Here is a 23,060-nt window from a genome sequence, read left to right as displayed (position 1 = left end):
TGCCATCAGATAATACAAGGAAATTGGCTTTAAGAATAATGATAATGATGATGAACTTAAAAAAGTGAGAGTGCATGTAATGAAACAAAAAGGAGAAAACATGATATAAAAACAACTGACATTTAAAAAAGAAAAGCACCTTCTAAATAGTCTTTATTTTGATCTTGAGCCAAATTCCGAGACCATAAGCATCGAGACCAAGATGAAGACCAAAACCACACCATACAAGACCAAGACAAGACCAAGATCACATCAATCTGGTCTCAGGACTAAGGTAAATTTTGAGACCTACAACATTGATCGAACAACTGAATAATCTGACCACCCTTTCCCCCAGATTAGTTTGGTTTATTGAGAGAATACTGTACAACAGCAAATTAAGAAGAACTACAAATTGACAGCACAGGTACTCACCAGCAGCACAGGTGTTCTCAACACAGGTAATATTTTTGAAGCAGATGAGCTGAGGTGCACTGCAAGTAGTGGTGCCATCGGTAACATCACTAGCATCCTCCAAGACACATTCTCCATTAGCTAGGGAGTATACCAATCCACCACAGTCTGGCCGCACCACCTGCACAATACAGTATAACACCATCAGTCATCATAATCATTCATTACAATCATTATCATTATTTTCCTCATTCTACAGTGCAAATCACTGCTTTCTTACTAATGTCAAATCAGTGTTATCTTTTTCACCAAACAACGGTATAGATGCAAGGTGCATATTAAATATCAAAACTATGAATACCAATGTTGGAACTATTGTTCCAACAGGGTAATTCATGGTGGTGGTTAACAAGCTCAATTCAAATATAAAAATCCATCCTAATGAGTGGATGATCCAATGAGGATCCAGGTCAAGTGAATTCATACTCCCGGAAGAAAACTATTGTCAACCTGCTTCATATGCAGAGAGTCAGTGACACTCAAGGAATAATCAGAGTTACTCTCCTGCTCCCATTCAGGACAGTTATAATTCAGCTGAGACCCAGAGCAGATCACCACTCATCTTCACTCAGTATAGCACTACTCCCCTCCAGACAGATTTTTTTTTTTTTTTATGCAGGAGGGACACCAGCCAAGGGCAACAAAAATTCAGTAAAATAAAAGCCCACTGAGATGCCAGTTCCTGGATAGGGTCCAAAGCAGTAGTAAAAAAAAGATTAAAGGACAAGTGTCTTGAAACCTCCCTCTTGAAGAAGTTCAGGTCATAGGAAGGTGAAAATACAGAAGCAGGCAGGGAGCTCCAGAGTTTACCAGAGAAAGGGATGAATGATTGAGAATACTGGTTAACTCTTGCATTAGAGAGGTGGACAGGATAGGGGTGAGGGAAAGAAGAAAGTCTTGTGCAGCAAGGCTGTGGGGGAAGGGGAGGCATGCAGTTAGTAAGATTATAAGAGCAGTTAGCATGAAAACTGCAGCAGAAGATAGCAAGAGATGCAACATTGCAGCAATGAGAAAGAGATTGAAGACAATCAGTTAGAGGAGAGGAGTTGATGAGACAAAAAGTTTTGACTCCATCATCTAAAAGAGTGGTATCAGTGGAACCGCGCCCTCCCCCCACATGTGAAGCATACTCCATACATGGACAGATAAGGCCTTTGTACAGAGTTAGCAGCTGGGGAGCTGAGAAAAAGTGGCGGAGATGTCTCAGAATGCCTAACTTCATAGAAACTGTTTTACTTAGAGATAAGATGTTAAGTTTCCAGTTTAGATTATAAGAAAAGGGAAGACTGAAGATGTTCAGTGTAGAAGAGGGGGACAGTCGAGTGTCAATGAAGAGGGGATAGTTATCTGGAAGGTTGTGTCGAGTTGATGGGTGGAGGAATTGAGTTTTTGAGACATTGAACAATACCAAGTTTGTTCTGCTAAGTACTCTATTTAGTGACAGACCTGTGTTGTTAGGTAAATTACTTAGCTCAATATATGTCCATTTAAAGCAAGATAATGTTCTATAATCTAGCATTAGCCTTTATATGCCGATTCGTCACACACTTTCATTTTATTAAATAGTTAAAGCTAATCCTAACAGCGATACTTTTTTCCTTGCTTAACATTTAGAAATTATGCTCACAAGTCAAAGTTTTGTTTAGTTTATGTGCAGCTTTAGAAGCACTAAAGATTTTTCTTTTCCTTTGTTTCCTAGTTGAAAACTGTGGATAGACCACCTAGTTTCACTTAGAGAGCATTAATGAATAGAAGTGGGTAAAAGAAACTCCATGAGGTGGGGAGTAACATCATTGCTAACTGGTCCTGAAGATAAAGACTAGCCACTTACCACAGCAGCAATAAAATGACAAGAAAAGAAACTTGAAATAAAGATGCAGAAAATCAATAAAAACTTTGGTGGCAATTTAGAACCCTAAGATTAACAGTGTACCGCATACTTTGCTTCCACATATATTTACATTCATCTATATGTACTCTCTAGCTCTGTTAATCTCTATAATTATTTTACATATTCAAACTGAAATGCATCCCTTAGGATGGAGTGGTCAGGGACTGAATCTCAGCAGAATGCTCAAGGTACACAAGATTCTACCAGTCAAGCCAAAAGCATCAAGACCAAAGTGGATTTTGTTTAGTCTTGACTTTTCTCCCACCACATGGTTTTCCTGTTTTTAAGATAGCTTTATAAAACTTTCTGCCACCACATGGTTTTCCTGTTTTTAAGATAGCTTTTTAAAACTTTCAAGCAGTGTTGTACACCATCTTCCATTTTTCTTTTCAAGGAACTATTTTCTCATTTAATGTGAACTCTCTTCCACATAGTCTTTTATTGGCTTAATATATCTAAATAGGTTTAAAGGATAACCAAAACAGGATGTGGTAATGGGGTCAAACCTCTAGCAGGACATTACACATGACATCTAACTAATCAGACAAAAATGATGGCCATAGTCCATGAGGTATTTAGTCAATTAAGATTACTTTGCCTCTGTTTACATACTTTTAGAACATCATGGGGTCAAGTCTCTATGGTTTTGTGCATGTATATGCTTTCATCTTCAAACTTCATATAATGGTGTATTATGATTTATGAATGACTTCTTTCTTAAAATACAATTGCATATAAAAAATAAAAGCTTAGGCAAGATCAACCAAAGACTTAAAATATTTTCAATTTTTATCCATTTTTTTTTCAATACATGGAGATAATTTTCTCATTTCTATTTCCAAGTTCACTCCGTCACTTCCACTTGAACAGTTTCATGCATACCCTCTCCAGCTGGGAGCCTGGAGTTCCACTCAAGCCCAAGGTGAACTGACTGATGAGGGCCACACACAGGCAAGCCAGGGCTTAGCGCTAGAGTTTTTCATCAGGAGGACCAACTTGCTCTCCTCTTCTTTCCATACACTAATCCATCAGACTACTGTCCTATTGCTTTGATTTCCTGCCTCTTCAAAGTTTTTGAGTCTATCTTCAACAGGAAGATCCTTAAACATCTACTACTTAGCAATTTTATATCTAATCACCAGTATGGACTCTGTTGTGGCAATTCTACCAGTGATCCGGCTTTCCTTACTGAATCTTGGCCATCTTCTTTTAGGGATTTTGGTGAAAATTTCACTGCTGCCTTAGACATATCAGAAGCATTTGATAGAGTCTGACACAAAGTTTTGTTTCCCAAACTGCCCTCCTACACCTTCTATCCTTCTCTCTATCTCTCTCTCTAACCTAATTTCATCTCAGGTTTCCTTTCTGATCATTCTATTGCCACTGTGGTAGACAGTCACTGTTCTTCTCCTAAGTCCATTAACAGTGGTGTTGCTCAGGGTTTTGTCCTATCATCTATTCTCTTCCTATTATTTATCAGTGATCTAAACCAAACTTCCTGTCCTGTCCACTCCTAAACTGATGACACCACCCTGCACTTTTCCACATCTTTTTTGTAGATGTCCAATCTTTCAGGAGTTAAACAGCTCATGCAGGGAAGCCACAGAATTCTGATCTCTGATATCTCTAAAAATTTTTGATTGGGGCAGAGCAAACTTAGTGATGTTCAGTGCCTCAAAAACTCTATTCTTCCTTCTATCAACTCATCACAACCTTCCAGATAATATTCTCTCTTCTTCAATGACACTTAACTGTTCCCATATTCCATACTGAATATCTTCAGCCTGTTCTTATCTAAACTGGAGACTTCACATCTCACTTCTAGCTAAAACAGCTTCTATGAAGTAAGGCATTCTGAGTCGTCTCCACCATATTTTCTCATAGCTCCCTAGCTGCTAACTTTGTACAGGGGCCTTTTCTGTCCATGTATGGGGGATTCCACTCATACCACTCTTTTAGAAAGAATGGAATCAAAAGCATTTCATCTTATCAGTGCCTCTCATGTAACTGACTGTCTTCAGCCTCTCTCTCATAGCTGCAATGTTGCTTTGCTTGCTATCTTCTACCACTATTTTCACACTCTTCTGATCTTGCTAACTGTTCACCTCCCCTCCTTTCATGGTCTCACTCCACAAGACTTTCTACTTTCTCTCACTCCTTTTATGTCTACTTCTCTAATGCAAGAGTCAATCAATCTTCTGAATCATTCATCCCTTTTTTTTTTTAAACTCTAGAACTCCCTGCCTGTTTCAGTGTTTCCTCATTTCTATGACCTACACTCTTTCAAGAGGGAGGTTTCAAGACACTTTTCCTGTTATTTGATTTTTCTATTTGGAACCTCTGGGAACTGGCACTCTAGTGGACCTATTTTTTTCCCCTTCAAAACTTTTGTTGCCCTTGACCAGTGGCCTTACATAAAAAACTGCTGGGAGTATCTTGAGTTTTCTGGTTAGTACTATTTTTTCCTTTTTTTTTCTTTTTTTGTGATTTTTTTTTTATCATTATGATTCCTTATATCAGATGTGGATGGTATTTTCTTCGTAATATTTTTTTTAAATAATAATTTACAGTTTATCAATTTATCAAGAACTCGAGTAATTTCAAGAACTTGCAGATCAAATGCACATAAAATGAGATTCACCTGTACATTCCACTTCACAAGGAATCTTATCACTGCCACCAACTACAATACTCATGTTTTGAAACATACAGAAATTAATCTGAAACTAGCAATCAAGGACTGAACCTTTAACAAAACATTCAAGGTACACAAAACTTTACCAGCTGAGCTTGTAACAACAAAAAATCCAAAAAATCCAAATAGTTTTATTGCCCTGACACTGCATAATACATTAGGTGTCATATTTTTCATGACTTTGTGTAGTTCACTTATATTTTCTACCATGCTAAATAAAACTGTTTCTTTGCCCCAATCACATATTTTTTTTTTTTATATCAAAGAAATAACAATGTATTTACTTAATAATAATAATAATAATAATAATAATAATAATAATAATAATAATAATAATAATAATAACAATAATAATAATAATGCAATATTAACAACAACAACAACAACAACAACAACAACAACAATAATAATAATAATAATAATAATAATAATAATAATAATAATAATAATAATAATAAAGATAATAGAAATAATAATAATAAAGATCAAAGAAATAGCTGTAATACTGTACATAAACATACTTTGGCAGTAAATGTGTCCAACGAATAAGCATAGAACTCGTAAGCCAGGAGCTCAACAGGTCTGGTGATAGGATACTGGGATAGCATCACTGTTGCTGCTGAGTCTGCAGGGGCCTCCACTTCTGTTGTCACACCCCTTGGCACAGGGAAACCATGGCGATACACCTCTGAACCTGAGGAAAAAAGGGTAATGGGGTATCAGTGGTTAAACTGAGTATACTTAAAAAAAAAAAAGTGACTAACAATACTGAATAAATGTAAACCAAAATTAGTATGAGGAAAAAAGGGTAATGGGGTATCAGTGGTTAGACTGAGTATGCTTAAAAAAAAATTACTAACAATACTGAAAAATGTAGACCAAAATTAGTATCAGAAAAAGTAGCAGAAAAGTAATAGTAGTAGAAATATTACAGGAGGGGGCAGTAGGCATCTGCCAAAATGATAATTACTCCCAGTGAGGTCTGAAGCACTGGATCATGGGGTGCTGTGAGCTTATCATTAAACCCAGCTGTGACCTAACTGAATGTTCCTCTTTGTGTCTCACAACACAAGGGGGGAAGTCACATCCTGCCCTCTAAAGACAACTCTCTTCCTTCACACAAAACTACAAACACCTAGTTACACACACACCCTTCACTCATAATTAAAAATTAACGTGGTGAATCCTACACCAGCCTTGAAGTCCCCATCTGGAGAGGGGACCACAAAGGTCCCCAGGTCAGACTGTTCTTCTAGCGTCTTGACAAACCCCTCAACTTTTTCTTCATTCGAGGTCTTAGATCTAATTTTCAATCTGTAGAACATCACCTCTCCTCTACTAAACCTCATCCTCTTTTTCTCACTGAAACTGAGGTGTCTGAAGCAACTTACAGTACCCCTTCTCTGTTCCCTCCTTCTTTCTCTATCCTCATTTTCAATCCAAAACTGGATGTTGCATTTATGTGTGCAATGACTTAACCTGCTCTTGCATCCACAATCTTGAATCTTCCGAGTTTCCCACCATCTGGCTACAACTACAGGGTCACTCTCCAACTAAATTTATCTACACTATATACCTCTTGCCTAACTCCTCTGACTATAAAAAAATTCTTTGACTACTTAACTTTCAAAGTGGAGCACATTCTGACTCTCTTCCCTTTTACAGAGATCTCCATTGTTGGAGAATTCAATGTTTACTACCAGCTTTGGCTTTCCTCTCCCTTCACTGACCATCCTGGTGAACTAGCCTTCAACTTTGCTATCCTCCATGACCTAGAGCAATTGGTGCAACACCCTGCTCATATTCCTGACTGACTTGGAGAAATATCCAACATTCTTGACCTTTCCCCAACCTCTAATCCTTCTGCTTATGCTGTTACCCTCTCTTCTTCGTTGGGCTCCTCTGATCACAATCTCATATCTGTATCTTATCCTATCACTCCAATCTCTCCTCAGGATCCAACTAAGTGGAGATGCCTCTGGTGTTTTGACTCTGCTGTTTTGGGGGACCTGAGGAGGTATTTTGCTGATTTTCCTTGGAATGACTATTGCTTCAGTTTCAGAAACCCATCTCTGTGTGCTGAGCACATAAGATTCTAGCATGGAGGTATACATTCCTCACTCTTTTTCTTGACCTAAACATTTAAAACCTTGGTTCAACACAGCCTCTTCTTGTGTTATACATGATAGAGAGGTAGCCCACAAAAGGTACTTGAGCCTTCCATCACCAGAATCTCATGCACTTTATATTTCTGCCCAGAACCATGCCAAGTCTGTTCTCCAACTAGCCAAAAACTCCTTCATTAATAGAGAGTCAAAATCTTTCAATATCTAACTCCCCTTGTGACTTCTGGCACCAAGCCAAAAAACATCTCCAATAATGGGTTTCTGACACAGATCTAATTTTCAATCTGTAGAACACCACCTCTCCTCTTCTAAACCTCATCTTCTTTTCTTCACTGAAACTCAGGTGTCTGAGGCAACTGACAGTAGCCGCTTTTCTGTTCCCTCCTACTTTCTCTATCCTCATTTTCGATCCAAAGCTGGATGCTGTGTTTATGTGCGCAATGACTTAACCTGCTCTCATGCCCACGCTCTTGAATCTTGCGAGTTTTCAACCATCTGGCTATGACTACAGAGTCACTCTCATACTAAATTTATCTGTGCTGTATACTTTTCACCTAACTCCTCTGACTATAAGAAATTCTTTGACTACTTAACTTCCAAAGTGGAGCACATTCTGTCCCTCTTCCCTTTTGCAGAGATCTCCATTCTTGGAGACTTCAATGTTCACCACCAGCTTTGGCTTACCTCTCCCTTCACTGACCATCCTGGTGAACTAGCCTTCAACTTTGCTATCCTCCATGACCTAGAGCAATTGGTGCAACACCCTACTCGTATTCCTGACCGTCTTGGAGATACGCCCAACATTCTTGACCTTTTCCTGACCTCTAATCCTTCTGCTTATGCTGTCACCCTTTCTTCTCCGTTGGACTCCTCCGATCACAATCTCATATCTCTATCTTGTCCTATCGCTCCAATCCCTCCTCAGGATCCCCCTAAGCGAAGGTGCCTCTGGCGTTTTGCCTCTGCTAGTTGTGGGGACCTGAGGAGGTATTTTTCTGATTTTCCTTGGAATGACTACTGCTTCCGTGTCAGAGACCCGTCTTTGTGTGTTGAGCACATAAGAGAGGTGATAGTGTCTGGCATGGAGGCATACATTCCTCACTCTTTTTCTCGTCCTAAAACCTTCTAAACCTTGGTTTAACACAGCTTGTTCTCGTGTTATACATGATAAAGAGGTGGCCCACAAAAGGTACTTAAGCCTTCCATCACCAGAATCTCATGCACTTTATGTTTCTGCCCAGAACCATGCCAAGTCTGTTCTCCAACTAGCCAAAAACTCTTTCATTAACAGAAAATGTCAAAACCTTTCAAGATCTAACTCCCCTTATGATTTCTGGCATCTAGCCAAAAATATCTCCAATACCTTTGCTTCTTCTTCTTTCCCTACTCTATTTCAACCATATGGCACCACTGCTATCACATCTATTTCTAAAGCTGAACTCTTCGCTCAAACCTTTGCTAAAAACTCTACATTGGACGATTCTGGTCTCGTTCCTACCTCTCCTCCACCCTCTGACTACTTCATGCCATCTATTGAAATTCTTTGCAATGATGTTTTCCATGCCCTCGCTGGCCTAAACCCTCGGAAGGCTTATGGACCTGATGGGGTCCCTCCTATTGTTCTCCGAAACTGTGCCTCCGTGCTTGCACCTTGCCTAGTCAAACTCTTTCAGCTCTGTCTATCAACATCTACCTTTCCTTCTTGCTGGAAGTTTGCCTACATTCAACTTGTTTCTAAAAAGGGTGACTGTTCTAATCCCTCAAACTACCGTCCTATTTCTTTAATTTCCTGCCTATCTAAAGTTTTTTAATCTATCCTCAACAGGAAGATTCTTAAACATCTATCACTTCACAACCTTCTATCTGATCGCCAGTATGGGTTCCATCAAGGTCGCTCTACTGGTGATCTTCTGGCTTTCTTTATTGAGTCTTGGTCATCCTCTCTTAGAGATTTTGGTGAAACTTTTGCTGTTGCCTTGGACATATCAAAAGCTTTTGATAGAGTCTGGCACAAAGCTTTGATTTCAAACCTACCCTCCTACGGTTTCTATCCTTCTCTCTGTAACTTCATATCAAGTTTCCTTTCTGACCGTTCTATTAATACTGTGGTAGACGGTTACTGTTCTTCTCCTAAATCTATTAAGAGTGGTGTTCCTCAGGGATCTGTCCTGTCACCCACTCTCTTCTTATTATTCATTAATGATTTTCTGAACCAAACTTCTTGTCCTATCCACTCATACACTGATGATACCACCCTGCACTTTTCCACGTCTTTTCATAGACGTCCAACCCTTCAGGAGGTAAACATATCACGCAGGGAAGCCACAGAACGCTTGACTTCTGATCTTTCTAAACTTTCTGATTGGGGCAGAGCAAACTTGGTATTGTTCAATGCCTCAAAAACTCAATTCCTCCATCTATGAACTCGACACAACCATCCAGACAACTATCCCCTCTTCTTCAATAACACTCAAATGTCCCCCTCTTCTACACTGAACATCCTCGGTCTGTCCTTTACTTATAATCTGAGCTGGAAACTTCACATCTCATCTCTAGCTAAAACAGCTTCTATGAAGTTAGGTGTTCTGAGATGTCTCCACCAGTTTTTCTCACCACCCCCAGCTGCTAACTCTGTACAAGGGCCTTATCCGTCCATGTATTGAGTATACTTCACATGTCTGGGGGGGTTCCACTCATACTGCTCTTCTAGACAGGGTGGAATCAAAAGTTTTTCGTCTCATCAACTCCTCTCCTCTAACTGACTGTCTTCAGCCTCTGTCTCACCGCCGCAATGTTGCATATCTAGCTGTCTTCTACCGCTATTTTCATGCTAACTGCTCTTCTGATCTTGCTAACTGCATACCTCCCCTTCTTCCGCGGCCTCGCTGCACAAGACTTTCTTCTTTCTCTCACCCCTATTCTGTCCATCTCTCTAACGCAAGAGTTAACCAGTATTCTCAATCATTCATCCCTTTCTCTAGTAAACTCTGGAACTCCCTGCCTGCTTCTGTATTCCTATGCTTCTGTCCTTCCTATGACTTGAATTCCTTCAGGAGGGAGGTTTCAAGACACTTATCAATTTTTGACCATTGCTTTGACCCTTTTATGGGACTGGCATTACAGTGGGCATATTTTTTTAGTAGATTTTTGTTGCCCTTGGCCAGTGTTCTTCCTACATAAAAAAAAAAAAAAACTTTGCTTCTTCTTCTTTCCCTCTTTTCTTTCAGCCAGATGGCACCATTGCTATCATATCTATCTCTAAAGCTGAACTTTTTGCTGAAACCTTTGCTAAAAATTCTACCTTGGACATTTCAGGGCTTGTTCCTCCCTCTCTTCCACCCTCTGACTACCTCATGCTACCTATTAAAATTCTTCACAATGATATTTTCCATGCCCTCATTGGCCTAAACCCTTGGAAGGCTTATGGACCTAAGAGGGTCCCTCCTATTGTTCTCCAAAATTTCACCTCTGTGCTTGTGCCTTGCCTAATCAAACTCTTTCAGTTCTGTCTGTCAACATCTACCTTTCCTTCTTGCTTTCCTTCTTACCTTCATTCAGCCTGTTCCTAGAAAAGGGTGGCATTTCTAATCCCTTAAAATACTGTCCTACTGTTTTAATTTCCTGCCTATTTAAAATTTTTAATCTATCCTTAACAGAAAGATTGCCAGCATGGGTTCCATCAAGGCCACTCTACTGGTGATCTGGCTTTCCTTACTGAGCCTTGGTCATCCTCTTTTAGAGATTTTGATGAAACTTTTGCTTTTGCCTTAGACATGTCAAAAGCTTTTGATAGTCTGGCACAAAGCTTTGATTTCCAAACTACCCTCCTACAGTTTCTATCCTTCTCTCTGTAACTTCATCTCAAGTTTTTTTTCTGACTGTTCTATTGCTGCTGTGGTAGAGAGTCACTGTTCTCCTAAATCTATTAACAGTGGTGTTCCTCAGGGTTCTGTCCTGTCACCCACTCTCTTCCTATTATTCATCAATGATCTTCTAAACCAAACTTTTGTCATACGCTGATTATGACACCTTTCACTTTTCCACATCTTTTCATAGATGTCCAACCCTTCAGGAAGTAAACAATTCACTCAGGGAAGCCACAGAATGCCTGACTTCTGATCTCTTTAAAATTTCTGATTGGAGCAGAGCAAACTTGGTATTGTTTAATGTCTCAAAAACTCAATTATTTTATCCATCACCTTGACACAACATTCCAGACAACTATCTCCTCTTCTTCAGTGACACTCAATTGTCCCCATCTACACTGAACATCCTCAGTTTGCCCTTTTCTTATAATCTAAAGTGGAAACTTCACATCTCATCTCTAGCTAAAACATCTTTTATGAAGTTAGGAGTTCTGAGTTGTCTATGGCAATTTTTCTCACCCCCCAGCTGCTAACTCTGTACAAGGGCCTTATTTATCCATGTGTGGAGTATGCTTCACATGTCTGGGGGTGGTTCCACTCACACTGCTCTTTTAGACAGGGTGGAATCAAAAGCATTTCATCTCATCAATTCCTTTCCTTTAACTGACTGTGTTCATCCTCTTTCTCATTGCCACGATGTTGCATCTCTTGCCATCTTCTACCACTGTTTTCATGCTAACTGCTCTTCATATCTTGCTAACTGCCTGCCTCCCCTCCTCCTGTAGCTTTGCTGCACAAGACTTTCTTCTTTCTCTCATCCCTATTCTATCTACCTCTCTAATGCAAGAGTTAACCAATATTCTCAGTCATTCATCACTTTCTCTGGTAAACTCTGGAACTCCCTGCCTTGTTTTGTATTTCCACTTTCCTATGACTTGAACTCTTTCAAGAGGGAGGTTTCAAGACACTTGTCCTTCAATTTTTTACTGTCATTTTGGACATCTCATTGGGCTTTTTTTTTTTATTGGATTTTTGTTGCCCTTGGCCAGTGTCTCTTCTACATAATAAAAAAAATATCAGTAGTATCTGCAGAAGTAGAAGTAATACTTTTTTTTTGACATAAGAGGGTCACTGGCCAAGGGAAATAAAACTGGAAAAAAAAATTCCACTTCGGAACCAAACCCAAGAGACATCAAGAGCTGCTCGTAGGAGTTGTCTTGTTTTTTGCGTGTTTTGTTTCCTGTTGAGCTTTCGAGCTCTGTTTATTCTGCGATTATATTCTTTTGACTTGTATTTGACTTGTGGATCATAGTACCACCAGTCTTTGTGGTAATGTTTTGGGTGTTTTTGAATGGAATGCTAGCATTTGCTGCTGTATGGGGTGGGGTCCCCAGATGGGGACTCCAAGGCTGGTGTAGGACCCTGTTACCATAATTTTAAGTTTTGTGTAAAGGGTGTGTATATAATTAGGTGCATGTAGTTTTGTGTGGAGGAAGAGAGTTATCTTTAGAGGGCAGGCTGTGACTGACCCCTTGTGTTGTGAGACACAAAGGGAAACGTTCAGTGAGGGAACAGGTGGGTTTCATGAAAAAGTTTACATCACCCTCTGACCCAGCGCTTAAGACCTCACTTTAAGTAATTATCATTTTGGCAGGTGTCTACCTGAATCTCATGCACTTTATATTTCTGCCTGGGATTATGCCAGGTTTTATCTCCAACTAGCCAAAAGCCCCATGAATAGAAAATGTCAAAATCTTTCTAGATCTAACTCCCCTTGTGACTTCTGGCACCTTGCCAAAAACATATCTAATAACTTTGCTTCTTTATCTTTCCCACCTATATTTTAACCTGATGGCAGCTAAAGCTTAACTCTTCACTCATATTTACTAAAAACTCTATCCTTGGATGATTCAAGGCATGTTCCTCCTTTTTTTTTCCACCTTCACCTAAATCATGTCATCTGTTAAGATCCTTCACAGTGATGTTTTCCACGCCTTCACTGGCCTTAACCCTTAGAAGGCTTATAGACATGATAGGGTCCCTCCTACTGTTCTCTGAAACTGTGCCTCTGTGCTTACACCTTGCCTAGTTAATAATAAAAATTATATATATATATATATATATATATATATATATATATATATATATATATATATATATATATATATATATATATATATATATATTACATGGTTGCTGTACCATAATTCGGTTCTAGAACAAAATTACTTGATTTCAGATACTAAAAAAACATAGCAAAAGCTGCCATTTATTATTAATTTATAGTTTCTATAAATATTTACTTCATTTTTATATATTTGAAGTGCAAGTGTAAGATAGTAATTCAATCTTTGAAATAAGGTAAATGTGACCCCATTGAAAAGCCTCGATGTAAACAAACAGTTTTCAGCCCTCAGGTCTATAGTTTGACCATTTTGAATTAAGTGTTTGGGCATTGCCCTTTCTGGGGATTCTCCAACCTGTGGTGCTGCCAAACCTTGTACTGGGCCAGTTATCGGATTAGAGCCTATGTGTCACTGATAACCTCGCTCCCCACACACTACCCCCTTCTCTCTCTCTGCATATACAATCTACATTTTATGCAAATTTAATTTCATCGGAGATCTATACTTGCTTATGAATCATGAGAATTTGTGAAAAAAATCTCCTGACTGTCAGTCAGTCAAACTACTTTCTCTCTCTCTCTCTCTCTCTCTCTCTCTCTCTCTCTCTCTCTCTCTCTCTCTCTCTCTCTCTCTGCATATACAATCTACATTTCATGCAAATTTATTTCCATCAGAAATCTATACTTGCCTGTCAGTCAGTCAAGCTGCGCTCTCTCTCTCTCTCTCTCTCTCTCTCTCTCTCTCTCTCTCTCTCTCTCTCTCTCTCTCTCTCTCCATTGTGAATTTTGTTTAAATGTGATAGGTTTCCTTTTAGATATGATATTTCCCTTAAACATAACAAGGATGCCAGGCCAGAGTGGTTAGTGTAAGGATGTTGGTATTTTTTTACACTTGCACCAGTCTCAACATGGCTTTTCTTACCCTTCTCACCGGACAGAGGTTATTCTGAGTAATCTGAAGACCTTATATACACACTGCAAATTATTTAAAATGTTAACAGTGATTTTTAAAGATTTGTCTGTTTTTAAAGAAGCAGGCTTGCTCACTGCCATGACAGCACTGAAAAGTGATGCACCCACACATGTGATGGACAGGTGGGCACTGAGGCACGCCCAAGGAATGTATAAAATGTAGAATACTTGGGCACGCTGGTGAATGTGTGTTCATCTGTGCGTGCGTATGTGACATCTGTTGCGCAAACATAAAATTAGTCATGGTGATTGGTTCTTTTGTTTGAGAATGATGCTGCTGGCCTAGTAAAAATGCATAAATAATTTAGCCAATCACAGCATCTTATTTTATGCTGAGGAAGGAAAAGCAACTCAATTTCAAATATTTTAATTAGTCTAAGGAAGATGTCTCTGCGGTGGTTGTCGCCTAGATTACTTTCAGAGCATTGCTAGGTTTCACGAAGATTCTGACAAATATGAACAGTTGCTTTGTGAACATGATGTTCTTCTAAGTGTTGTGAAGTGCCCCAAATACTAGGAAGACAGGCAGAAAATCTGGAGATGCAGGAAAAGTTATAAAATTCCAAAGGAAAAAAAGTGCCGGTACTGTGATTTTAGCACATGAGACTGCAAGAGAACATTACTTCAGAATGTATGCATGCCAGCATGGAAAGTGGTTCTGTTTGTTAATCACTTGTTGAGTTGCCACTGGGATCACAGCACAGTGATAAGGTGCTTGAACATTTCATCATGAATGACCGTTGACTGGCGCTCATTCTGTAGCGAAGTCACGGACTTCTGGTTCACAAATCAAGAAAGTATTAGTGGTCCTGGCGTGCTTGTAGAAATAGACAAGACACTCATCGTGCGATGAAAGTATGAGAGAGGATGTGTTCTGTCCCAGGTTTGGCTGTTCGGGGGGACAAAACGCCTCACCAAGGAGAGGTTCGTTGTGCAACTGGTGGGCCCAGTGGATGAGGCTGAGCGGCGAGATAAAGACATGCTTCTTCCACTTGTTGAAAAATATATCCGCCATGGGTCTGTGATCATGAGTAATCAGTGGGAAGCATATAAGAAACTTGAAGAACTCGGTATACTCGTTACATGGTCAATCACTAAGAACTTTGTAGACTCGGTGTACGGTGAAGTTCACATGCAAATCATTGAATGTCTTTGGAGAGATGTAAGAGAGTGGGTTAAAGCTTCCAGGTATACAGAGCCGCTTTCTTTACCATTACTTGACTTGGTATTTATTCATCAAGGCTCACAAAGAGGAGGAAACTCTCCTACACCAATTCTTCGTGCAAGTGGTGCTACTCTATCCCCTCCAGGGCAGCCATCGTCAACAGCCTGTTCCTCTCTTTGACGTCTCCAATGATGAGGAAGGACTGGATGATAAATAAGGTAATGACTTTGTATGGATTTCTTAGCCTTGCCAATTGAGTTGGGCTAGGTTATTTGGGTTAGAGTAATTTAGTAAGGTTAGGTTAGATTAATTCAGGTTAGGTTAGGTTTGGTTAGGTTAAATTAGTTTTTGTTAGGTTGATTTTGGCAGTGGTGCACAGCAAATGGCAGTGAGTCCTCTCTGGAGGAACACAGCGAGTGTTACTGCTGTTGTGGCAGCGAGTCCTCTCCGGAGGAACACTGTGAGTGTTACTGCTGTAGTACTTATTTGTGACAATGAAATTATTTTCTGGTAGATTTTGATTTATTTTTGTATTAATATGTGTTTCGTTTTTATTGCAAAATAGTACTTTCTAAGGAGATTAGGGTGGGTGGGGTAAAAATTTAAAGGGTACTGATTTGCGGGGAAAACAACATGCAGATTACTTCAAAACAGGCCGAAAACTACCAGAAAAAAAAAAAAAATAGTTCTGTCCAGATCTGAGAGACTGGTGCAAGTGAAAAATTTACCAGGATGTTTGTCTCCCACAACCAAGCAATAAGAGACAAATGAAAATCAAAATCTATGGCAATCAATTGGAGCCTAAGAGCTCACTTCAGAGTGCAAACTCACTTAACTATAAAAGACAAGAAAGAAAGCAATATTGATTATACACTGTACTGTACATAATAGTGGTGAAGCAACATTATCTATACTCTGTAACTCACCTATAGCTGAAATGATGAACTGTGTGCCATCATCACTAAAGATAGCACTGAAAGAGTCCAGGCTGTTGGCATGTGTGACGGCAACACTGCATGAATACTCCAAATCAGGCTCTACTACCTGTTAACGAACAGTAATATATTATTCAGTCCTATTGAAATTTGTTCTCAATTTAAAGAATTATATCCTGCTTGCATTGACAGAGTTGCATAAATCATGGAATTGCAAATGAGACAAGTAATGGTACAATGGATATATATGATGGTAAATTTTAGAAAGATTACTTAGAAAAATGTTTACATGAAAAAATACATAATTCTGATAAGAGAGGGATATTCCTTACAGTAAGAAAGAAAAAAAGTAAGTGTGCAAGGCATCAATGGAGAAATACAATGTACTACGTCAATGGAAGCAACACATGTGTGTAAACATGACTATCCCTTGCAGAAGGAAGAGGAGGAGGAAGAGGATATAATGATAATGTACGTTTAGAATAATCACCTTTACCAGCAACTTTAACCTCTATGGGACTTCTACAGCATGGTTAGAAACAGAATATGAGAGTAAAATAAAGCAACAGATAATGTAAATACAGGATGTCTCGTTTCCACACATTCGAAAAAAATGAAAATGAAAAAAAATATTTTTATTTATATAATATTGTTACGAACGTGCCCTTGGGAGAAGTGTGTGAGTGTACATGGTTGTGTGTGTGTGTGTGCATGTATGTACATGTCTGTATGCATGGACACCCCTGTGTATGCGTGTGAGGCCCCTGTACATGAGACTGGACAGGAAGGTGGCGTGGGCTGTGTCTGTCATGCAGGCCTGCGGGGAGTTGCTGCCTGGTCAGGATCAAGGACAGACCAGGTGCATCCCTTCCCGTCCTCACCCTTTGTCTGTCGCCCTACGTGTTATGGTGGTGTTTGCACCCGTTTGGGAGAACTGTGCACCAGAGTGTGCTGTGCGAGTGATTGTGATGTCTGGGAACTAGGAAACTGTGTCTGTTTAACGTGCCTGCCTTGGAGAATAGATTTTTATTCCACGTGTCGGTGTTTCTCCCTTCCTCCTGGACTGAAGAACGTGGCTGATAAGGCTGCGTGTCGGTGAATGTAGACCAACCAGCGAGTACCGTGTTGGAATGGAGGCAGCTGGTGACAGTGGGGACCGCGGGATGCATAACAGTGGTGTTAGGAGTTTGGAATTATATCTGTAGTGTGTTTTGTAGTCCGTTTTGCCAGGAGATGCGGACAGAGGCAAGATGGCGGACGACTTGTAGGGCAGCGCGGAAGATATGCGGTGTTGCCAAGCATAAGCAGGGTGTTTCCCCCATCCCAGTAGAGGAGGGAGTGCTGCCAAGCGTAAGTGGGGCTGTTTCCCTCGTCCCGGAGGAGAAACAAGGCAGGCTGAACCTGTATATGCAGCGGATGGAAAAAGTCACAACAAATGAAATAGCAGTCACTGCAGTTGGCGCAGCAAGAAGAACGGGGAAAAAGCAATCAGAGATGTTGGAACATCTGTCACGGCAGAGAGAAGAAATGGAACAGCAGTTTCAGTGGGCGGCACAGCGGTTACAGCAGATGACACTGCAGACCAGGAAGACAATAGAGGACGCCAAACCCATCCTGCAGAGTGAGATGCAGGCGCTGCAGAGAGTAGCGCTCGTGTCGGGGTGGAACTTCTGGAACACAGTATCTGTGGCAAGGAAAAACTGCAGGCGTCCGCCGACGATAGTCGTGCTGTGGCAAGATGGAACCACAGGAGTCTGCTTAGGAGAGCTGTGCCTTCGGCAAGATGAAACCAAAGAGTTCAGCGACGAAAGCCGTGCCTGTGGTGAGGTGGAACCACAGGAGACTGCCAAGGAGAGCTGTGCCTATGGCGAGGTGGAACCACAGGAGTCCATTGATGAGAGCTGTGCCTGTTGTGAGGTGGAATCGCAAGGGCCTGTGACTGACAGCAACAGGCAGTTCGGGGAGGTGGTGCAAGAAGAGGCAATGCGGCAGCAGGAAGTGGCAATGAGGTAGCAGGATGTGGCAGAGCAGTATGAGACTGAGACAGTGGTGGAGAACCAGGAGGAAGCGTGTGAGACAACGTGGGCCACGTGATTGATTCCTCAACTGCGTGGTTGCCCCTCCTTCCCTTTTTTTACATGTAGGAGGAGGCATTAGCCATGGGCAACAAAAATTGCAAAAAAAAAAAAATAAATAAATAAATAAATAAATAAATAAATAATAATAAGGTCTATTGAGGTGCCAGTCCCTGTACAGAGTCAAAAGCGTTAGTCAGCAATACAGATGTATCTTGAAACCTCCCTCTTGAAAGAGTTCAAGTCATAGGAAAGTGGAAATACAGAAGCAGGCAGGGAATTCCAGAATTTACCAGAGAAATGGACGAACGATTGAGAATACTGATTAAATTTTGCATTAGAGAAGTAGGCAGAATAAGGGTGATAGAAAGAAGAAAATCTTGTGGAATGAGGCCATGGGAGGAGAGGAGGCATGCAGTTAGCAATATCAGAAGAGCAGTTGATATGAGAATAGCAGTAAAAGATAGCAAGAGATGCAACATTGTGGTGATGAGAAAGAGGCTGAAGATAGAAGAGAGGAGTTGATAAGACAAAAAAATTTTGATTCCACCCCGTGTAAAAGAATGGTATGAAGGGAACCCCCCTTACATGCGAGGCATACTCCATACATGGACAGATAAGGCCTCTGTACAGAGTTAGCAGCTGAGAGGGCTGAGAAAAACTGGCAGAGATGACTCAGAATGCCTAACTTCATACAAGCTGTTTTAACTAAAGATGAGATGTGAAATTTCCAGTTTAGACTATAAGTAAAAAAAAAAAAGACAGACCAAGGATGTTCAGTGTAGAAGAGGGGGATAATTGAGTGCCATTGAAGAAGACTGGATAGTTGACTGCAAGGTTGTGTTGAGTTGACAGATGGAGGAATTGAGTTGCTCTGCTGCAATCAGAAATTTTAGAAAGATGAGAATTCAGGCGTTCTGTGGTTTTCCTGTGTGGACTGTTTACTTCCTGAAGGGTTGAACGTCTATGAAAAGATGTGGAAGAGTGCAGGGTGGTATCATTAGTGTAGGAGTGGATAGGATAAGAAGCCTGGTTTATAAGATCATTAATGAATAATAGAAAGAGAGTTGGTGACAGGACATAACCCTGAGGAACACCACTGTTAATAGATTTAGGAGAACAGTGACTGTCTGCTATAGCAGCAATAGAACAGTCTGAAAGGAAACTTGAGATGAAATTACAGAGAAAAGTATAGAAGCCATAAGATGGTAGTTTGGAAATCAAAGCTTTGTGCCAGACTCTATCAAAAACTTTTGATATGTCTAAGCCAACAGCAAAAGTCATTGCTCTGCCTTTGACTCCCATCCTACTCCTGAATGCTAATCAGAACCTTATTCCTTCTGTTGCAAGGAAGCTCACCCACTACGTTCTCAACAATGCAAGAGGTACCATCTTGAGCCAAACATCGTTCAACTGGCTAATTCTCAATTCCTGCCAAGCAGGAACTTCTTTTTAGACAGAAACATGGTGGGGCAAAAACATACGCCTCCTCCCTCAACCTTAATTCTTCCACCTCTGCCACAGGCAATAAGATTGTAACACCTTCCCACTTTCTCAGCCATCACTTGTTTCCTTTCGTTCCTGTGAGAGTGTCGCTCCTTCAGTTACTGTGTGCAACAAGTTTTCTGTTTTGGAAAGCGTCACTTCTGCATCTTCAGCCAAGCCCTCCACTACATCTTCGGTAAAGTCCTCCACTGCATCTTCACCAACTACATAACAGACTCATACGAAATTCATATTGCCGAAGTCCATGCCCCCATGGATTCTGAACTATGAATGACTCCCAAGACTTTTAAACCTACAAAGCCGCATACTAACAATTCTCCCACACCTCCTCCTCAGTCCCATCAGAAAAGTTCCTGTGGGTCTGGTGGGTCCCTTGACTCAATGGACATTCCTCCTAGAAAGATCCCTTCGAGAGCGTCAAATGACCCTGAGCCAGACGTTATTAATCTAATTGATTCCTCCACATCTGAAATGGACATAGAGGGTTTTCTGCCCATCTTTCCGATAGGTCCTTCTCCAAGAGCGATAAAAAATCCACCTTCATCGAGGAATCCTCCTCCTCTGGTCTTTTCAGGAGTTCCAGAGACTTGTGTGCAGGTAGTTATTCCCACACCAGTTATTCAATCGCAGGTTTCTGCACCTATAAGCAATGTAGGTCCAGATAATTCTTGCCACCCAAGTAAGGTACCTAGTCAGGTTGGCAAAGGAAAGCTTCTCTCTGGGGCTTCACTGAAAACTCCCTCAAAATAATAATATTTAAGATTCTGTAGTGGAATTGTCATGTTTTCATACCTCCTGGGAGGAAAACTGTTTATTGATCTCTATGTTTTCTCCTGTTTGTATTTGTTTGCAAGAGACAATGCTCAGAGAATCAACTCACTTTAGTCCTCCTTGGTATTGTGTTTTCTTCCCCACTCTTATTCCTGGTCAAGGCCACATTTGTGGCACTGCCATCTTTGTTCGCACAGATATTCCTCTTACCCACCTGCAGATTCACTCGCTGCTGAAGGTTGTTGCTGTTATTTTTTGTTGTTGTTTTTATACATTATATAGTCTGTATCTACCTTCCATTGTTCCTATCGAAAGGAACGAACTTGATAAACTTTTAAATACTCTTCCTTCTTTTATTTTATTAGGAGACTTCAATGATCGCCATCCTCTGTGGGATGATGATGCTGTCAACCCTCATGTTGTTATACTTGTTTTTTTTTTATCCAGGACACAGAATCAGAGATTTTAAAATCTGGGGACATGATCCATTTACATAGTCAGGCCGGTACTTTTACAACAATAGATCTCTCTCTCTGTACCTTTAATTCCTTTCTTGAATCTATATGGAAAGTTTTTTCCTGATTTATATGGAAGCGATCACTTCCCAATTTTAAGAGAGTCAGTTGGTTGTCCCTTGTGACTCATGTTCTCAAATATATGTGTCTCACCCAAGTTTCTCTAAATCTTTTGGTTTCAGGGTTGTATCTGCAATGGTGGCATTAAATGTACCTTCTGTTTCTGTATGTCCTTGTAGGTTCTCTAGAGTTGGTTATTGGCTATTGCTGGACTTTTCTATCTGTGGCCTCCTGTTCCTAATAAGAGCTTATTACCAGATTTTGAGTCCCATGCATTATTCTTGGAACACTATTCCATACATTCAGACTCCATCCCTGTATTTATGGATGGCTCAAAAATCCGAAGGTGGAGTCAGATTTGGTGTTGCCTTTCTTTAATTTTCTTGAGGTGGTAGCCTCTTCAGTGTTGCCTCTGCTTTTATGGCAGAGTTGTCTGCCATTGTTTTAGCATTAAGAATTATTTTTACTCTTCCCACCTCATCTTTTACAATTTTTAACAATTATCGCAGTACTCTTTGCATTGTTCAACATTTTAGCCTTTCTTACCTTCACCCACTTGTTTTAGTGATTCTTGAGTGGCTTTACCTTATAATTATAGAGGCTACCATATCAGATTTTGCACATGTTGGAGTTCAGGGGGATGAGAAGTCCTATAGATTTGCTAAGAAGACAGCAACTTGGGTTGCTCCTTCCATCCCTATTCCTTTTCATGACTTATACTCCAGTATAAGGGTGGCATTTCTTGCCTGTTGGCAGGGCAGTTGGAAAGATTTGGTTGCCACCACTAAGATGGGTGAGATGCTCAGAGACTGCACTGGTCGATCTCTGGATGGGTCACACACATCTCACTCATGGTTACCTCATGTCCCAGGAAACCTAACCATTTTGTGATGAATGCTTAGTTCTCCTTAAAGCGCATCTCTTTCAAGTGGAGTGTCACATTTTGGTGGAGCTGTGGGAATATCTTTTCTGTTGTCGCGATGAGGATGGGACTTTCCACATGTCATTGATACTTAGAAGGATCTCTCCCCGGGATATGAAGTTTTAATGTTCGTGGAGAAGGCTGGTCTTTTAAACAAATTATAGATTATCTCTTAACTTTTTTTCTATTTACTTTACCAGTAATATAGTATTGGGCAGAACTTTATCCTTCCAATGGGAGAACATGGAGGCAAGTGAGGAAGACATATAATGAACAACTCTGGGTCTTTGGGCCTGAGTCAGTGGCGTCATTGTCTTGGGAACATAACAAAAAAACGGCAGATATCAGGATCACTGAGATCAGTGTCTTGGGTACAGAACAAACAATGCCAGACACAATGGTCTGGGTCAGTGAGGTCAGTACCGCCTCACTTTTAATCAAACTAATTAACTAAAACATTAATATACGAACCCTCTTATTAGCACTTAAGTTTTTTTGTTTACTTTTTTTGTGGTCTTTTAACATTTTTACCATAACTATAATTTCATTTTTAACATCAATATTGAAAACATACATTTTTGTTGCTTTTATAGGTTTGTAGCGGGGCCATATGACAGTGATGATGTGTCGCCATAATCTAAATAGATCAGTCAGTCAATCGGTCATCTGGACATGGCTTTACATCTCCAGATGACCGATTGACTGACTGATTGATTTAAATTATGGCGATACATCATCACTGTCATATGACGCTGCTACAAGATAGGTAAAAATGCAGAACAACTACTCCTATCCTTTTTCACATAAAATCTTTCTCTAGCCTTAACAAACTTTGGGAACTAATTGGGAAAACAGAGTTTTTGGGCCAGTAAACCAAATTACTATAATATATATATATATATATATATATATATATATATATATATATATATATATATATATATATATATATATATATATATATATATATATATATATATATA

At 40.1% G+C, this 23,060-nt stretch overlaps 1 protein-coding gene across 1 annotated transcript in view; it reads right to left on the bottom strand.

Moving 5' to 3' along the window:
* LOC135113220 (uncharacterized) overlaps nucleotides 1-23,060 on the bottom strand; it is a 633,180-nt gene that overhangs the window by 504,712 nt on the left and 105,408 nt on the right. Inside the window, exons 7-9 of the mRNA XM_064028389.1 lie at nucleotides 16,220-16,337; nucleotides 5,561-5,733; nucleotides 415-574 (exon numbers count right to left, since the gene is read on the bottom strand). Of these exons, the coding sequence (XP_063884459.1) occupies nucleotides 415-574; nucleotides 5,561-5,733; nucleotides 16,220-16,337 (451 nt within the window). The remainder of the gene's footprint in view (nucleotides 1-414; nucleotides 575-5,560; nucleotides 5,734-16,219; nucleotides 16,338-23,060) is intronic.

Source organism: Scylla paramamosain, chromosome 25 (genome assembly GCF_035594125.1).
Source record: "Scylla paramamosain isolate STU-SP2022 chromosome 25, ASM3559412v1, whole genome shotgun sequence".
Lineage (NCBI taxonomy): Eukaryota > Metazoa > Arthropoda > Malacostraca > Decapoda > Portunidae > Scylla > Scylla paramamosain.
The sequence above is the reverse complement of the archived record's forward strand: the minus strand, read 5'-3'. Positions and strand labels throughout refer to the sequence as shown.